The sequence below is a fragment of the Schistocerca cancellata genome, chromosome 3 (genome assembly GCF_023864275.1).
Source record: "Schistocerca cancellata isolate TAMUIC-IGC-003103 chromosome 3, iqSchCanc2.1, whole genome shotgun sequence".
Lineage (NCBI taxonomy): Eukaryota > Metazoa > Arthropoda > Insecta > Orthoptera > Acrididae > Schistocerca > Schistocerca cancellata.
The window spans coordinates 578037560-578056565 of record NC_064628.1 but is presented as its reverse complement, the minus strand read 5'-3'; the positions used below and the strand labels follow the sequence as shown (position 1 = coordinate 578056565).

The 19006-nt window shown below is 41.2% G+C and overlaps 1 protein-coding gene across 1 annotated transcript in view; it reads right to left on the bottom strand.

The window, feature by feature from the left end:
• LOC126176820 (solute carrier family 22 member 7-like) overlaps nucleotides 1-19006 on the bottom strand; it is a 122617-nt gene that overhangs the window by 9474 nt on the left and 94137 nt on the right. Inside the window, exon 6 of the mRNA XM_049924003.1 lies at nucleotides 14546-14767. Coding sequence (XP_049779960.1) covers nucleotides 14546-14767 — 222 coding nt within the window. The remainder of the gene's footprint in view (nucleotides 1-14545; nucleotides 14768-19006) is intronic.

Genomic DNA, 19006 nt, shown 5'->3' with positions numbered 1-19006 from the left:
AGATCGTCAAGAAACAAACGTAGAGTCTAGAGTCCAGATGTGGTCGATGCTGGCCACCAGACTTCTGACAAGCTCAGAAGCTGTAATACCGAGACAACTCGTGAAAATTTTGGCAATACATTACGTCATCCTAGAGTCAAATAATAGAAGGAACATCAACATATCCCTACAGCTTGTGATCCTCTATTATGGGCACGTTTCTACAGTTATGGAAGAACATGCTTTAGTCTCTCTATATATGCCTCAATCGGATCTCTGCATTTTCCATGCATGTTATCAAAATAAGTGGATAAATTCGTCTGTGTCTATATATGCACGTTCCACATCTCCTACTAAACCACTGGACTGATTTCAACCAACTTTGTACACTTGTCCCTTATTGACAGAAAACAATCGCTGTGGGGATAAGAACTACCTGCCTAGTACAGTTCAGGAGATATGACGTCAAAAATGTGAGATACGTGGTAAACTGCCACACAATGCATGGCGTTTGAAATTACTGTATTACCCATACGCCACTTACTCTATTCGCAATACTTTTCACAGGCAGTATTCACATTTACATCTAAATGCATCTAAAAATTATACCATGGTACCACACATATCTGAGGATAAATGACATAACAAACACTGAAATGCGTGAAAAAATGCCACAGCACATATGAAGTTTTCTTACATATTTTACTCTTTACTACTAAGACACTCCTTCAGTCGAGTCAAGAAAATCCCCGGAATCACGCAGCGCTTATGACAGCTAACAACTGCGAAGGGCAAACGGCTGTAGGCGAAAAAAGTAGCCATTTACGCAGCTATGAAGAGGCGTTGCCATGGAGACTTTTACAAACTCACACGCGAAACAGCTGCGACCAGCGTACAGAAATAAATATGCAGAGGATTTGTATTTTACATACTATGCTTCTTAATTTGGACATTGTACTTATACGTTTGAACATTATCCATATTTCTTTGTAAGACATTTTCATAATTACAAAGGTGTTTGCAAAAATACATGGAACAGAAGCTTTTTTCGAGTTACACAACAAAGTTCATTTTGTTCTCTTCGTTTCTGATAGAAAGGTGACAAAATTATTAACTGGACAATGCAGCTAGTATTATACATAAAAATGGATGTACATATATGTGTATGAATGTATGTATGCGTGTTCCACACCTCTTCCTAAACCAATGGATCGATAAAACAAACTCGGTTTACATATCATTTACGGCCCGGAGAGAAACGCTGGGGTTAAGAACCACCAACCTATCAAAGGGGTGGGACTGAAGGTGAAAAAGCCGTGTAGCCACGAAGAACCATTGCCTGTACTTTAGTCACCCAGTTCTTGGGAATGAGAGCACTTCGTAACTGACAACGAAGTTTACTCATAATTTCAAAGATTAAATAAACTTTTCCTCGGTGACAGCCACCACAAAATGATGAAAGGAAAAACGTTTATCGCTTACTACATTTTTATTGTTCATGCCATAAAACTTCGGCATGATGCATCATGTTTTACTTTAATACGTTACTCTAGCTGTATTCCTGAGCATTTTACAGACAGTATTCACATATACTGCTTAATGTACCGGAAAAAGTGTGTCATTGTACGCCACATACTTCAGGATGATAGTAATTATAATTTCGGATGGCATAGTGCCCTGGCATAGGTCTTTCTATTGGATGCTAATTCGGCGACTTGTATTCCTTAAACTACTCCAGTCATCCAAGTTTAACGTGGAATCCGAACCATGTGTTGCTTCTGGCGACTCCTCGCGCCGTTCACAGGTGAAGGCTAGGCTAAAACGCAGACTGAAGAATCCGTGGTCCGGCAGGGATTCGATCCCATGATCGCTCGGTTTCCAGGTAAGCGTTTTACCTTTTCTCTCCTTCATATTATCAGTCATTGTTCTCGACATTTGGTCTAGAAGGACGTCTGATGACACCCCTTTAAGTTTTTCGCCGAATACTTCATTAGTTCTTTCTTTTTAATTACGGAGGACAGCCAGCCCTCTGATCGAACACCCAGGGCAAATGTGGCGGCGACGGCATATACCAAGCATATGACGTCACAAACACTGAGATGCGTAAAAGACTGCCGCATCATGCTTGGCGTTTTAATGTATTACTTCCTTAGTACTAACTCTATTCAGAGTACATCTCGCTGACAGTAGTCACATATGTCACTGGTTGTACCTGCAAAATTGTGATTGTGTGTAGCGCATATTTCAAGACATACATCATAAGCACTGAGTTCCGTGAAAACGGAACTGCTGGCAAAATTCTCTGGAGATACAGGAGAAGTATGTGTACAAATACACGTTAAATGTGTGTGAAATATATTTGACATGTGTGTAGGCGGGGAAGACATGGGTATGAAGTTCATCCTAAAACCTTGGAAGATTTCTACCGAATTTCGTACTCATACTAGTTACGATCTGGAAAAAATACTGTGAAGGTAAGGACCACCAGTCTCCAATGTGGGTGAGTATGATAGTTAGGAGAGAGATGAGTGGAGGGGGGTTGGAGGAGATGGACATACAGCGAGGAGGAGGAGAGACCAGAGCAGGAGATAGAGAGAGAAAGGAAAGGAGCAAATCGACAGAGATGAGTGAAAGAAGAGGGCATGGAGGGGGAGGTGTGGAGGAGGGAATGGACAGAGAAAGAGAAGAGGAGGAGATGAACAGAGAAAAGAAAAAGGAGGAGAAGAACAGGGAGAGTGGAGAGGAGATGGACAGCGAGAGTGAGGAGGAGGAAATTGGCAGAGGATGGGAGGAGCATATGGATGGAGATGGGAGGTACTGATGGAGAGAGATAAAACTCTTCCTATTAGGGAACCAGTTGTAATTAAGCGTAATCTTTGGTTTTTAACATCTAAAGTAGAAAAAACATCACTAGCAATGCTCAAGCAAGATTACAGCAATGACACATAGAAAAGCGGCAGTTGACGAAGGTGAAAGCAAGATGGCGTTTGCTGGAAGGTGGAACGACATGTACAGCCCATTAATTGCATGTACAACTCCAGCTGTTAATCATTTTTATTGTCTTTCAATCAGTTTTTACATTCAGTACCTAGTAATTCCATCCAGTTACACACGCTGCTATATGAGTGCTGACCTGACAGAAGAAAGTCCACGGGCAGTAGAGATCCGTACCAAAACGCTGATGGTTCAGCATACTTTGAATAACCAAGAAGTATATGAGAAGTCAGGTGACTGCATGCAACGTCTGCTGGTAAAGAGACATCTCTGAATCTCACTCTCTTGTGTTCTTGATCTCCTCCAGGGCTTAAGCCATCTACCCCTGCCTCTCTTGGACATCAGCTCCGCTAGAGAGCAGATGCCTTTATTCCATCTGCCGGTTTGTCTCTCGTGTGACAAGCATCTGCCTTTTACTCTGATATTCTACTTTCGCCTTCGCCTTCAACTCTTGCCTTCACCTTACATCCGTAAAATATCACATTTCTTTAAAATTGTCTTAGCTTCTAGTTACAAACCACTGTCATCCACGCGACTCGCATATGGTAAATCTATACCCTTCCTGGAGCTTTCCACAGTAGTCCGAATCGGCAAAAAACGATAGAGTTTCTTGGATTTTTTTTTACTTTCATTTACCCTCACACATGCTCCCCACATTCCACTCGAGCCATCCTGTACAAATATAAGTATGACAGGTTCATAGACAGGATCTGGGGCGATTTCGATGACAATGGGCAATCAAATACAAAAATAAGGACTTCCCTAAGGAATACATCAGAGAAAAAGTTGTAAACCTAGAAGTGAAAGAGACGATACCAATTTACAGTCGGGAGGGTAGGGAGGGGAGAGTAAGATAAGAAAGAGGTCCAGTAAATATTGAAGGGGTAATCGACAAGATGATAGGATGAGTCAATTAATGAATATGATGAAAAACTAGAAGGACGACATGAGAGCAATGAAAAAGGTGAAGTGTACAGAGATTTGGCAAGGAATTTCCTTCGTTGGGATAAATTTTGACAGTAAGTAAAAGATTTGCAAGGTGTGGAGTTATCGAATAAAGAATTGAATGCTGTATAGGCAAACTGGACACTGAATACGAACAGAAAATCAAAATCAAAGTTAGAACAGCTCACCAAAAGAGTTTCAAATAAAATCAAGCAGTTCAATTAGGTTCAGGTGGAAAGTTAGATAAGTTTTTGGGAGGAGGCAGTAATAAAGAGATGCGAACCATCTGAAGGCAAAAGTGAGTGGGGAAGTTATTAAAATTTGTGGTAGAGTTACAGATCAAAAGTTGATTAACAATGTTCAGGTACAACAAAAAAGTGACATTTCGGTAAAGATTAAGAAGGTGAGACAAGAACAAAGAATGCACGAAGAGGGCGGTACATTCATTGTGATATCATGATGCAGTAATCGGTCTTCTACCAATAACATGTTTGATCATCTAGGTGAAATGCATCAGGTAATTTTCATTGACATAGGGATAGCGTCTTCGATTGGTAATCAAAACATCACTGGTCCCAGGTTCGAATCCCGCCACTGCTTAAATTTAGATTAATAATGAACATTTTGAGACGAACACTTCCGGCATAAGAAGTCATCCTTATTCTGCCAACGGCCTTGTCCAGAAGGATAGAGAAGCAGGCAGAGGTTCAAGGCACTCTTTTGTCCTTGGGGTGGAAAACTGCCCCTAAAGGCGGAAGAATCAGTAATGATCAACGGCATGAGGATGCAGAAGGCAATGGAAACCACTGCATTAAAAACAAGTAACATGTATCCACAGGACATGTGGCCTGTAACTGAGAAAGGGTCATGTTGATCTCTCAATTGGCAAAAGATTCCGGATTAGTCCCCCACTCTGATCTCCGAGAGGTGACGATGAGGAAAAGACTGAATAAACAATGAAAGGATAACATTCTACGAGTCGGGGCGTGGAATGTCAGAAGCTTGAATGTGGTAGGGAAGGTAGAAAATCTGAAAAGGAACATGCAAAAGCACAATCTAGATATAGTAGGGTTTAGTAAAGTGAGATGGGAAGAAGACAAGGATTTCTGCTCAGATGAGTATAGGGTAATACCAACAGCAGCAGAAAATGGGTAACGGGCGTAGAATTCTTTACGAATAGGATGGTAGGGCAGAAAGTGTGTTATTGTGAACAGTTCACTGATAGGGTTGTTCTTATCAGAATCGACAGCAAGCCAACACCGACAACGGAGGTTCAGGTACACATGCCGACGTCACAAGCTGATGATGAAGAGATAGAAGGAGCATATGAGGATACTGAAAGGGTAATACAGTACGTAAAGGAAGATGAAAATCTAATAGTCATGGTCGACTAGAATGCAGTTGCAGGGGAGGGAAGGGAAGAAAAGGGTTACTGGAAAATACGGGTTTGGAACGAGGAATGAGAGAGGAGAAAGACTAATTGAGTTCTGTCATAAATTTCAGCTAGTAATAGAGAATCCTCTGTTCAAGAACCACAAGAAGAGGAGGTATACTAGGGAAAGGCCGGGTGATAAAGGAAGATTTCAGTTAGATTGCGTAATGGCCAGACAGAGATTCCGAATTCAGGTAGTGGATGGTACGGCGTACCCAGGAGCAGATATAGACTCAGGTCACAACGTAGCAGTGATGAAGAGTAGGCTGTAGTTTAAGAGCTTGGTCAGAAAAATCAATCTGCGAAGAAGTGGGATATGGAAGTACTACGAAATGACGCGGCACGCTTGAAGTTCTCTAAGGCTATCGATATAGCAATAAAGAATAGCTCAGTAGGTAGCACAGTTGAAGAGGAATGGACATATCTAGAAACGACAGTCACAGAAGTTGGAAAGGAAACCATAGGTACGCAGAACGTATCTGCGAAGAAACCTAAGAGATACTGCAGTTGATCTATGAAAGAAGGAAGTACAAAAATGTTCAGGGAACAAAATAGGAAGCTCAAGAAACCTAAGACGAAATAGCTGCTTGAAAAATGTCAAGAAAGCGAAAAAGAAATGACTACCGGAAGGACTGACTCAGTGTGAAAGTCAAAATAACCTTCCGTGAAATTAAAAGCAATGGTGGAGAGATTCAGAGTGCAACGGAAATTCCACTGTTACATGTAGTGGAGAAGGCGGGTAGGTGGAAAGGGTACACTGAAAGCCTCTATGAGGGGTAAGACTTGTCTAACAAGACAGAAGAAGAAAAGGAGTCGATTTAGAAGAGATAGAGGATGCAGTAGTAGAATCAGAATTTAAGTCAGCTTCGGATGGCTTAAGATCAAATAAGGTAGAAGGGATAGATAACATCCCATTAGAATTTCTAAAATCATAGTGGGAAGTGGCAACAAAACGACTTTTCACGTTGGTGTGTAGAATATATGGGTCTGACGTCATACCATTGGACTTTCGGAAAAATATCATCCAAACAGTTCCGAAGACTGCAAGAGCTGACAAGTGCGAGAACTATCATAGAATCAATTTAACTGCTCATGCATCCAAATTGCTGACAAGAATAATATACAGGGGAATGGAAAAGAAAATTGAAGATGTGTTGGATGACGATAAGTTTGGCTTTATTAAATGCAAAGGCAACTGAGAGGCAGTCCTGACGTTATGGTTGATAATGGAAGCAAGACTAAAGAAAAATCGAGACACGTTCGTAGGATTTGTCGACCTAGAAAAAGCTTTCGACACTGTAGAATGGTGCAAGATGTTCGAAATTCTGGGAAAAATAGGGGTAAGCTATAGAAATACACGTATAGTATACAATATGTACAAGAGCCAAGACAGAATAATAAGAGTGGGCGAGCAAGAACGAAGTGCTAGAATTAAAAAGGGCGTAAAGGAGGGATGTAGTCTTTCGCCTCTACTGTTCAATCCATATACTGAATAAGCAATGATGGAAATAAAAGAGAGGTTCAGGAGTGGAGTTAAAATTCATGCTGAAAAGATATCATTGATACTATTCGGTGATGACATTACTATCCTGAGCGAAATTGAAGAAATAATAAACTGATGAATGGAATGAACACTCTAATGTGTACAGATTGTGGATTGAGATTAAATCGAAGGAAGACGAAAGTAATGAGAAGTAGCTGAAATGAGACCAGCGAGAAACTTAACATCAGGATTGATGGCCACGAAGTAGATAAAATTAAGGAATTCTGCTAGATGAGATTTACTGTTTGGGCAGCGAAATAACTGATGATGGGCGAAGCAGAGAGCATATAAAATGTAGACTGACAATGGCCGGAAAAACGTTTCTAAAGAAGAGAATTTTATTAACATCGGCGATAGATTTAAGTGTCAGGAAGTCTTTTCTGAAAGTATTTGTAGGCTAGCCATGTATGAAAGTGAAACATGAAAAATGGACAGTTTAGACAGCAAGAGAATACAACCTTTTGAAATGCGGCGCTAAAGATTAGATGGGTGGCTCACATAACTAATGCGGAATAGTACTGGGGAGAAAAGAAATGTGAGTCACATGACTAGAAGAAGTGATAGGACACATTCTGAGACGTCAAGGGATCACCACTTAATGCCGGAGGGATGTGTGTGTGTGTGTGTGGGGGGGGGAGACGGGAGGGGGGGGGGGTGAAATTACTAGGAGCCCTATACATGAATACAATAAGAAGATTGAAAAGGATGTAGGTTGTAGTAGTTATTCGAGAATGAAGAGGCAGTGTATTGTAGCAAGGAGAGTCTTCGGACTGAAGGCCAAAACAACAACCAGCGAAGACAGAACGTTGTGCAAGCAAAGGTACACTACAGGTCAGAATTAACTGCCTATTTCACTGCTTCTGCTCACGTACCTATGATTACATAGTATCAAGGTAAGCCATACTTTTTTATCACACAGTTGTTTATTAAGGATTTTAATCACACTATATTTTTTAATGGCTGAATAAAAGCCTGCGTTTGGGATAATTACAGTCACCATGGTCGAGTGGCAGTGACAGTCAACCTGCATACGCACCATCATTGCCTCGGTTGTACGCATTTTTAAACAATTTTGTTTTGATTCTTTTGTTAGAAAACATACGAGGAAGACTGAGAAAGTTAAATGGTAGGCAGAAGATTTGAAAAAAGACAGAATACGTTGCTGTTGAAAGTTAGATTAGAAAAGCTCCTGAAACTTGTAAAGGCTTTTAGGACGGTAGAAACAAGATTAAAGAGTGGAACTCATTCGCACCCAAGCTCCTGCATACGAAGAAGTTCAAGTACCATGTTAAAACATTTGAATCTGGAGTGTGTTTGATGAAGCGACTCAAGGAGCGTGGACTGCAACTTGCCACCAGTACTGTAATTGACAAATGTGGATTACAGCCACAAAGACACAAAAATTACGACCTGCTTCCAGATACATTTACATGTATAGTATCTTGTTCTTCCGACTACGGAGAAATGAATTATATTATTAATCTTGATGACGATCTCAAATTTAAAAATCGTATGTATACTTTCAAATTGCGTCATCAATTAAGTTATGAATTTCTGTGACATGTACTTGAAAACTCAAATAGTTTGGATATTTCATATTTTCAAGCAAGAAGGACTTAATATCGCCTGATGAAGTGCTACTGTTTTCCATTTCTCTTTTTCATAACCTTGCTTGAGATAAGCGACATTATCTGAAGGCATACTTTCCTATGGGTCACCATTATGGGGTAGACAGCTTTTATCTATGACAAACATGCAGCAGGGTTCCCAAAAAGTTAAATAGAGACAATGCTAATGTAATAATTCTCTTCAAACAATATGAAGATAGTTTGAGGTATGTATTTCCATAACATGTGAACCCTGTTAGAACTTTCAATGCGTTCGTCGAATTGTGTAGATGATCATGAAGTGAGGTATAAGTAAAGATGATAATTTAAGTAAATAGAATTATTGTATTAATTCTGATAACTGTACTTGTATTTAATAGAGTAATGGAAGAGAAAAGAGTGAAGTTGTAGCCTGCATATTAATTTATGCTTCATATCATTCATATACTTTTTAAAATGGCACCAATTTATGTAAAATTCATATCCTTCAGATATATTTGAACATGGCGTAAATTTATACAAAATTTAGATCCTTTGGATGCTTTTGAAATGGTGCAAGAAACTTCAAATAATTCAGATAGGTTTCAAAATGACGGCTACAGGCTAACTGTTCGGTTTATCATAATGACTGCTATGTTTTCTTGTTTCATTTTAATGATTGGTAAAATACTGGAATTTGTGTGTTTTTTGATAAACAGTGTACGAGTAAAACAGATGGTCTGGATACTTTTGAACGTGTTTAACAGCAAAGATTCAGATCATTTGAAAATGGTGCCATATTGGATTGTAGCATCAGTGGGCCTCCAAGGCATAACTGGGCTAGAGCCACCATTTTGCATTTTTTTTTTAATTTTTCTAATATGGTCATTCTGAAATTCTTTTAAATTTTTCACCACTTCCATCTTGAATTTTTAAATTTTCCCACCACTTCCCTTCGTGTTTGGCAACAGTAGTGCTATCGCCACGTTTCTTTTTTTTTAATTTCTTACCATTGCCACTTGCATTGTTGAATTTTCCGCCACTGCTAAGTTTGCGTTGTTCAATAACTGTAGTGCCGACTAGGTACGGTCACTTGTACTATGACGTAGAAGCCCTGCAGTTTTCCTTTTGCCGAACGTGGAGGCAGTTATAATATGCGTTATCAGGACAGCCGTACAGTAATTTACGACCCCAGTGCAGCCGGAAGAGCTAAGCGCCTGTTGGCTACGTATAGCAAGCGTTTCTGTCGCCAATGGTTAGTGCTTTGACCTGGCAGTTGTTATAGATTCAGACCAACCGTTACTGTAACAAAGTCTGATAGTCGAAGATCTGCAGGAGAAGGCAATTTCATGACAATTTGCGCTTGGTGCATTATAGGTCGTGATTTAAATATCCCAAGCCTTGGCGGAGTTATGTAATCGTATATGAGATCAGCGTTCAATAAACACGGGCCGAAATTTTGTAGTTGTTTTAGGTGCTTAAAATATTAATTTTGAATGCATGTGAAGTTTCTAACAGTTCTGACAGATGGCAGAGTGATCATTCCAAATACCGTCTACTCAAGGCATTCTTTACAGACAAATGCTGCAGTTGAATTCTTAGTTTGTGGAAAAGAAAACCGTGGTGGACATCCATAAACATTTGGGTGCAGTGTATGGTAATGATGTATTTGACATTAATACTGTTGGCGATGGTAAAGAGAGAAGCGCAGTATTCCAGCTACATGATCGGTCAAATCCGGGAAGTCTTTTCACAGCCACTGTTCCCGTAATGCTGAATGGCGCGGAAGGCGATTCTTGCGCAGACCAGCGTTTCAGATCTGGACCGTTTGGTATGTAGCTACTGATGAGCAATGGAAGTGGGTGTGAAATGTTGAGACTCTTCGTCATTCAAAAATGTGCTCAGACTGAGTTCTACAAATGCTTGCAACAGACTACAAGACTGAACGGAAAGCCATTTCATATGAACTTTTGGAGTAGTTAGAGGCCAAAGGAGTGGTCTTTCTATAACGAATCAGTGCAGGTGACGAAACCTGAGTGCATCCCTTTGAGATGGAAACTAAAAGGCAGTCGCTGGTGTGGCAATCACCAAAAAAGAAGAAATTAAAGGCAGCTCACTCTACTGGAAAAGTCATGATGACAATTATTTGTGACAGTGACGCTGTTGTTCTCGTGAATATACTGCCAGAAAGGTCAAGCATTAATCGCAGCCTTCCTGATGATGATGATAATCATCATCATTTAAGACTGATTATGCCTTTCAGCGTTCAGTCTGGAGCATAGCCCCCCTTATACAGTTCCTCCATGATCCCCTATTCAGTGCTAACTTTGGTGCCTCTTCTGATGTTAAACCTATTACTTCAAAATCATTCTTAACCGAATCCAGGTACCTTCTCCTCGGTCTGCCCCGACTCCTCCTACCCTCTACTGCTGAATCCATGAGTCTCTTGGGTAGCCTTGCTTCTCCCATGCGTGTAACATGACCCCACCATCTAAGCCTGTTCGCCCTGACTGCTACATCTATAGAGTTCATTCCCAGTTTTTCTTTGATTTCTTCATTGTGGACACCCTTCTGCCATTGTTCCCATCTACTAGTACCTGCAATCATCCTAGCTACTTTCATATCCGTAACCTCAACCTTGTTGATAAGGTAGCCTGAATCTACCCAGCTTTCGCTCCCATACAACAAAGTTGGTCGAAAGATTGAACGGTGCACAGATAACTTAGTCTTGGTACTGACTTCCTTCTTGCAGAAGAGAGTAGATCGTAGCTGAGCGCTCACTGCATTAGCTTTGCTACACCTTGCTTCCAGTTCTTTCACTATGTTGCCATCCTGTGAGAATATGCATCCTAAGTACTTGAAACCGTCCACCTGTTCTAACTATGTTCCTCCTATTTGGCACTCCATCCGTTTATATTTCTTTCCCATTGACATTACTTTCGTTCTGGAGATGCTAATCTTCATACCATAGTCCTTATATTTCTGATCTAGCTCTGAAATATTACTTTGCAAACTTTCAATCGAATCTGCCGCATATGCAAGACTGCTTATTTTGTGTTCACATATCTTAATCTCACCCCGCCAGTCTATTGTTTTCAACATATGATCCATAAATAATATGAACAACAGTGGAGACAGGTTGCAGCCTTGTCTTACCCCTGAAACTACTCTGAACCATGAACTCAATTTACCGTCCACTCTAACTGCTGCCTGACTATCCATGTAAAGACCTTTAATTGCTTGCAAAAGTTTGCCTCCTATTCCATAATCTTGTAGAACAGACAATAACTTCCTCCTAGGAACCCGGTCATATGCCTTTTCTAGATCTATAAAGCATAGATACAATTCCCTGTTCCACTCATAACAGTTCTCCATTATTTGCCGTAAGCTAAAGATCTGGTCCTGACAATCTCTAAGAGGCCTAAACCCACACTGATTTTCATCCAATTGGACCTCAACTAATACTCGCACTTTCCTTTCAACAATACCTGAGAAGATTTTACCCACAACGCTGATTAAAGAGATACCTCTGTAATTGTTACAATCTTTTCTGTTTCCATGTTTAAAGATTGGTGTGATTACTGCTTTTGTCCAGTCTGATGGAACCTGTCCCGACTCCCAGGCCATTTCAATTATCCTGTGTAGCCATTTAAGACCTGACATTCCACTGTATTTGATGAGTTCCGACTTAATTTCATCCACCCCAGCCGCTTTATTGCACTGCAATCTATTGACCATTTTTTCCACTTCCTCAAATGTGATCCTATTTCCATCATCATTCCTATCCCATTCTACCTCGAAATCTGAAACATTACTGATCGCATTTTCACCTACATTGAGCAACTCTTCAAAATATTCCCTCCATCTGCCCAAGGCATCCACAGGATTCACCAGCAGTTTTCCTGACCTGTCCAAAATACTTGTCATTTCCTTCTTACCTCCCTTTCGAAGATTGCTAATTACACTCCAGAATGGTTTTCCAGCAGCTTGACCCATAGTCTCCAACCTGTTTCCAAAGTCTTCCCACGATTTCTTCTTGGATGCTGCAATTATCTGTTTGGCTTTGTTTCTTTCTTCAACATAACTTTCTCTGTCTACCTGGGTTCTGGTATGTAGCCATTTTTGATACGCCTTCTTTTTCCTTTTACAGGCTGCCTTGACTGTATCATTCCACCAAGCTGTTTGCTTCATCCTACTTTTACACACTACTGTTCCAAGACATTCTTTAGCCACTTCTAGGTGTCCCTGTACCTTGTCCATTCCTTTTCCAATGACTGTAATTGACTACATTCAACTAACTGGTATCTTTCTGAGATCGCTGTTATGTACTTGTGCCTGATTTCCTTATCCTGAAGTTTCTACACTCTTATCCTCTTACATATGGACCTGACCTCCTGCACTTTCGGCCTCACAATCCCAATTTCACTGCAGATTAAATAATGATCAGTGTCATCAAAGAATCCCCTGAATACACGTGTGTCCCTCACAGCCTTCCTGAATTCCTGATCTGTTATTATATAGTCAATGACGGATCTGGTTCCCCTGCCTTCCCAAGTATACCGGTGAATGTTCTTATGTTTAAAAAAGGAGTTTGTGATTACTAAGCCCATACTGGCACAGAAATCCAAGAGTTGTTTCCCGTTCCTGTTGGCCTCCATATCCTCTCCAAATTTACCCATAACCTTTTCATACCCTTCTGTTCGATTTCCAATCCTGGCGTTAAAATCACCCATGAGCAGAACACTGTCCTTGTCCTTTACTCTAACAACTACATCACTGAGTGCCTCATAAAAACTATCCATCTTATCTTGATCTGTCCCTTCACAATGCGAATATACTGACACAATCCTAATTTTCTTGCTAGACACTGTCAAATCTATCCACATCAGTCGTTCGTTTACATACCTTATTGCAACTACGCTGGGTTCCATTTCTTTCCTGATGTAAAGCCCTACACCCCATTGTGCTATTCCTGCTTTGACTCCTGACAGGTAGACCTTGTATTCTCCCACTTCCTCTTCTTTCTCACCCCTTACCCGAATGTCACTAACAGCTAAAACGTCTAGCCCCATCTTACTTGCAGCCTCTGCCAGCTCTACCTTCTTCCCAGAGTAGCCCCCATTGATATTAATAGCTCCCCATCTCATTACCATTTGTTTGCCAAGTCGTATCTTAGGAGTCCCTGATTTGTCAGTCAGAGGTGGGACTCCGTCGCCTCCAAAGGACCGAGGCATTTTGCTCTGATTGTTGCCAGCATCATATTTAAAGTACCAGGGAAGCAGGTTGCTAGCCTTACTTGCCCCGAGTCCCATTGGGTTTTACCCCTAACGGCTGAGGGACTAACCGGTGGATTTGGTAGTCTTTGCCGTATGAGCACAAAGGTGACCACGACTCAGAATATGTCCGAGATGCCCAGCCTTATTCCGAAGTAACCGGTATCCCGACTGTCGGGACCACTTACTTGGCCACTCATACGTTGCCCGTGGTTCATGAACTAGGACATGACTACAGGAACCCACACCATGAACCATGACTAAGGATAAATTCAAATCAGTTGCCGACGTGCTTCGGCAGACAGGAAGACAAAATAAATCGCCAAATTGCTTCATCTTCCATACAGTCCAGATCTGGCGCCATTGTACTTCGATATGTTTGGGCCACTTCAGGATTCTCTTTGTGGGACACGCTTTGACGACGATGAGAGCGTAATTGATGGAGTCGAAACATGGCTTTGAACACAGGATCAGAACTTTTACCGACAGGAAATACATGGTCTTATACAACTCCGACATAAGATCACAGAACATAATGGAAAGTTTGCAGATCAATAGTTCATGTAAATAAAATGTTGACTGATATTGCAACTAAATGCTAACTCTTAAGAATGGTTATATTCTGGGAAAAAGTGGTGAAGCATTATTTATTGAGCAAACATTCTAATTAGCTTATCAACAGAAACTATTTAATTATCTAACGAAGAACGAGAGTTTATATTTTAGGCGTATTGTAAGCTAATGATACTTAACACAGTACAAGCTAATAAACGTAAAATTTCGCTCCACTCACCTGCTCAGCACAAGTAAAACAGTATTTTTGAGGAGAGTCTTGTTGCGTATGATGGTTTTAATGCCCATGTTAGTTGATATTTGCTGAGAAAGAAACTCAATTTTCTTCTTGATGTCAGGGGACAAAGCTTTTCCGTTTGTGCGCGCTATACGTTCCACGACCTCGAAAGCCTCTTTCGTGCGCCCTTTATTTATCAGCCATCGTGGTGACTCGGGCAAATACCTTCAAAATAAGTAGCACACAGTTATCGTAAGTTTCAAAAATTTCTAATTGTTACACTTCAGTAATCTGTGAGCGAGACCATCATGAGAAGTTCAAGTTACTTTAGATCCTATGTTAACAAGTAAATACATTAATTCAGTACTAACTATGCCATTGTGATCCTATTAGAAAGTATTTAATTTTGAGAGGGAAGCTTATCGGACATTGTCGTCACATTCGAGGAGCCGTTGAATGAAATAATTGTAAACACTCCGCTCCTTCCTCCGTACCCCCCCTCCCCCCTCGCCCCTCCTCATGCGGAAAGTTTAAGGACGTACACCAGACGCTGTTATTTACTCAGGATGCTCTACAGCTCGTACGAATTTGAGAGATATCTGTGACGAATAGCCGATGCTAGCGTAATAAAACTCAAATTCTAAGTACTGTGCAAACTGTGTCTTATTTTAATCAATACTAGCTGTGCCCATCAGGCTTTGCAATGCCTCTTTTTCTTTCTAGGTAGTTGCATATGTAGCGCCCCTCCCCTCCCTCCCCCCCCCTCCACCACTACCCCACACCCTAGTGATTGAGCCGGCCGAAGTGGCCGTGCGGTTAAAGGCGCTGCAGTCTGGAACCGCAAGACCGCTACGGTCCCAGGTTCGAATCCTGCCTCGGGCATGGATGTTTGTGATGTCCTTAGGTTAGTTAGGTTTAACTAGTTCTAAGTTCTAGGGGACTAATGACCTCAGCAGTTGAGTCCCATAGTGCTCAGAGCCATTTGAACCATTTGAACCCTAGTGATTGAACGTCATGGTGACAATCACCAGTAGATCTAGCAAACCCGAAAACTAAAGATTTGATATTAATATTGGCCGTTATCGAATATTTTTACGTGTCACTTCTACTCAGTCCCATTGCTAGGGGTGGTTGGGATGTATTACCCCCACAATTCTATTTATAAAAATGGTCACTCACACACACAGAAAATTTGATTGAAGTTATTCCGGCCGTTCCGCATTTAAGCTTCCTTTTCATCATCACTCCTACCGGTAGCATGTCGTTGTTATCGCCACACTAACCTTCACCGGCGTTCGCGCAACAACGACCTCACCGAAGTTTCATCGCAATGGGGTGAGTAGTACAGGAACGCATAGAAGATGAACAAACTATTATTCATTTTGTCGTGAAAACGTCTACACGCCCGTTACAGTGAGATTAGATCAGACTTCCTTGTGTGACAAAATACTGTTTGGACTTAATTGACTAATAACTACGAGTAATAATGCGTACAGAATGAGTGAGCCCCCAACAAACAGATAGTGTCTGTATGTGTTTGTCGCTCAGTATTTGCCCTGCATGTGATGTTATCGTGCCATTGTAGATGCATGGGCGTCATTGTTAGGAACTAGCTTTGTGTAAAGTTATAAACCGCTGTAGAGTCGAAAAACCTTCAAGTAAAATATTGATTCTGATGTTACTATGACCCACTTGTGGAGCACTATTAGGACACAGACAGAGAAAATAAAAATATGCACCTTAATGCAAGAGAATATCGGTATTAAATAGAAAATTACAAAATAATGAAAAATGTTGTCTCATATAACTTGTAATTATAGAAAGCAGAAGTCAGAGGAAAGCTTGCGTCGAAATAAATCCAAAAAGACTAAAAAGTCCAGTACTGAGTGAATGCAGTAGCTACGGCAGTGTCAAGAAAGATACGACGAAACGGCGCAAAACTACGATATAGTTCGCCCATCGGGCACACAGCGGTCTGTGACTGTCTGAACCTCTACAGATCATCTACAGGCGTCATTGGAAGGCAATACAGAAAACAGTAATAATTTACAGGTAGATGTGAACGTGACAATCCCAGACAAGTATGCATCGCGACCAAGAAATATCGTAGTGTTGTCAACTGAAGTTATATGCCATTACCTTTTGATTTTTCTATTTTGTAAGCATTATACTGCTATGCGTAGCCATTGTTTTAAAGAGATGATAAATAATTTCCATATTAATAGGAAACACTTGTTACGATTTCACCCCGACGTTTTCGCGATAAATCTATGGCGCGAACGCGAACTGCACACAATCATTTTTTTTACATATTAGCTGCAGTTCCTGTAAGTGGTACTGATTGGAGAAGTGGGATAACATAAGCGTTTAACAAGAAAAACAATATAACACTAGTAATTAATGCCCTAGGGATACAATATCTTGAATGTTAGCAGAACATAATGTAGAATATCTCTTCCATCCGACGGTAACGAGTCAAGTGTATATCTTTGTCGTGCATCAAACTTTTCGGAGAGTGCTAGCGGGTTTCTGTTGTCACGAGTTATAGAGAAAATGGAATAAAGGGGCCTGCAAATAATCTATATCTGTAAAACAGCAAAAAATAAGCTAACGTGTTTAACGTGCTTATCTGATACAAGGGCCACTGCCAACATACTCATATGAAATACCACAGGCTTGGTGTTTACCTCAGAGTATTCGCTCAGTCTTATGGTGAGGAAGTGTGCGCCACGACGTCCCCTCCCTTTGTCAGCTAATTTTAGACGAATAAATTTTTTTCGCCAGAAATCGAACCTGCTGTCTTTAGCGTAGCATTAATTAAATTAATGCGCTGAATAACGTATCTGTCATAATGCAAACTTAAAGCTAAGCTCTTAACGTTGAACTCAATAACCAAGCGGGGTGAGAATGACGGTTATGATAACCTGTGCGGATAACATCGAATTATGAGTAAAATGTCTCAGCTACCAACATGCAACTTGGAGAATACAAATCCGATTGCAAATTTCAGGAAATTCAGAACAACATTTAGTCAGTCAAAAACAGTTGCTGTCTTCTAAAATTTATGTTTCTTTACGATTGATCCACTGCTCTGTTTATTGCATGGTTGGGGAGAATAACAACTTTTGTTAGGCAGGTAAAGCCATTGTTTGTGTAACCTATTAGTGGACTTCAAAATGGGGTGTGTATACTTTTATGACGGCTTGATATGTGCTGGAGACACTTTCAGTGGTGTGTCTGAATGTCTGTGAAGGAATGGCAGCCCATTCTCCTTCAAAAGTCGAAATCGATGGCGCTGCTCATGTTCGGCACTGGCGTCTGGAACGGTGTCGACATTCTAACTTATCCCAAAGGTGTTCCACTGGATTCAGGCCGGTCCTCTGGGCTGGCCGCTCCATTTCAGGAATGTTATTATCCACACACTATTGCCTGACAGTGGTGCTTTATGACAGGAAGGAATGTCATGGTGATATATTCATCGTAAAGACAGCTTCTCTACTATGCGCAGTACGCAGTTATCGATTTGTTAAGGGGGGCACACCATAAGCAGCAAGAACACCACCAAAACGTAACACTGCGTGCTTCGTGCTGCACAGTCGGCACAACGCATGATGGCAGTTGATGCTCTCTAGGCATTTGCCATTTCGAAACCCTTCCAGGAGATTGCCCTAAGGAACAGCGTGATTCATCACTTCAGGTCATTTGTTTCCAGTTATCCATTGCCCAATGGCATCGCTATTTGTACCAACTCAAGAATCACCTAGCACTGACTGCTCGACCATTGTGCACGATTCTTTTTAACTCCCTACGCAGAGTCATTGTTACAGCTGGACAGCCAGTAGCACTTTGGAACTCACCAGTGATTCGTTCCGCTAGTTTCGTTCTAATGACTAATCGACATTCTAAATCACTGATCTGTCTTTAACGACCCACTCTGAGGTTGCTGCTTCTCTTCTGACAACAAAAGGCTCCCCGCCTCCTTTTATAATGGCGGATCCGCCTGTGGTGACATCTTATGGTCAACCCCGCATTACATAGGGGGTGTTCGGATACTTCTAATAGGATAGCACACTTGGCGCAATCGGTGAAATTGGGTAAGAACCACAGCAAAGGCAACTTTGCCCATTGCCGAGTAACACACAAATTAAGGTGTGGTGGGATCACAGCTCACTGTTTATGTCTCAGGTCATGACTCCTAAAGACCCACTTTGCCTGCGAAAGATGGTCACGGATGTCAGAAGTAGGAGAGCTTCAGTTACTGACTGGAGCCGCTGATTCTCTTGAAAGTCGTTTTCCTATGTCTGCCCTCCAACTCGGAGGCGGCGAGTGCTAAAGAAGAGTTCCCATTGGGTTAGGAACTAATACATTCTTACTGGCTGTGGTGCAAGACAACCTCGACATCAAGAAAATATCGCAACAGTATGCTGATAAAAGAGTCAAGGAAGCAAACGGTCTTCTTAAGCA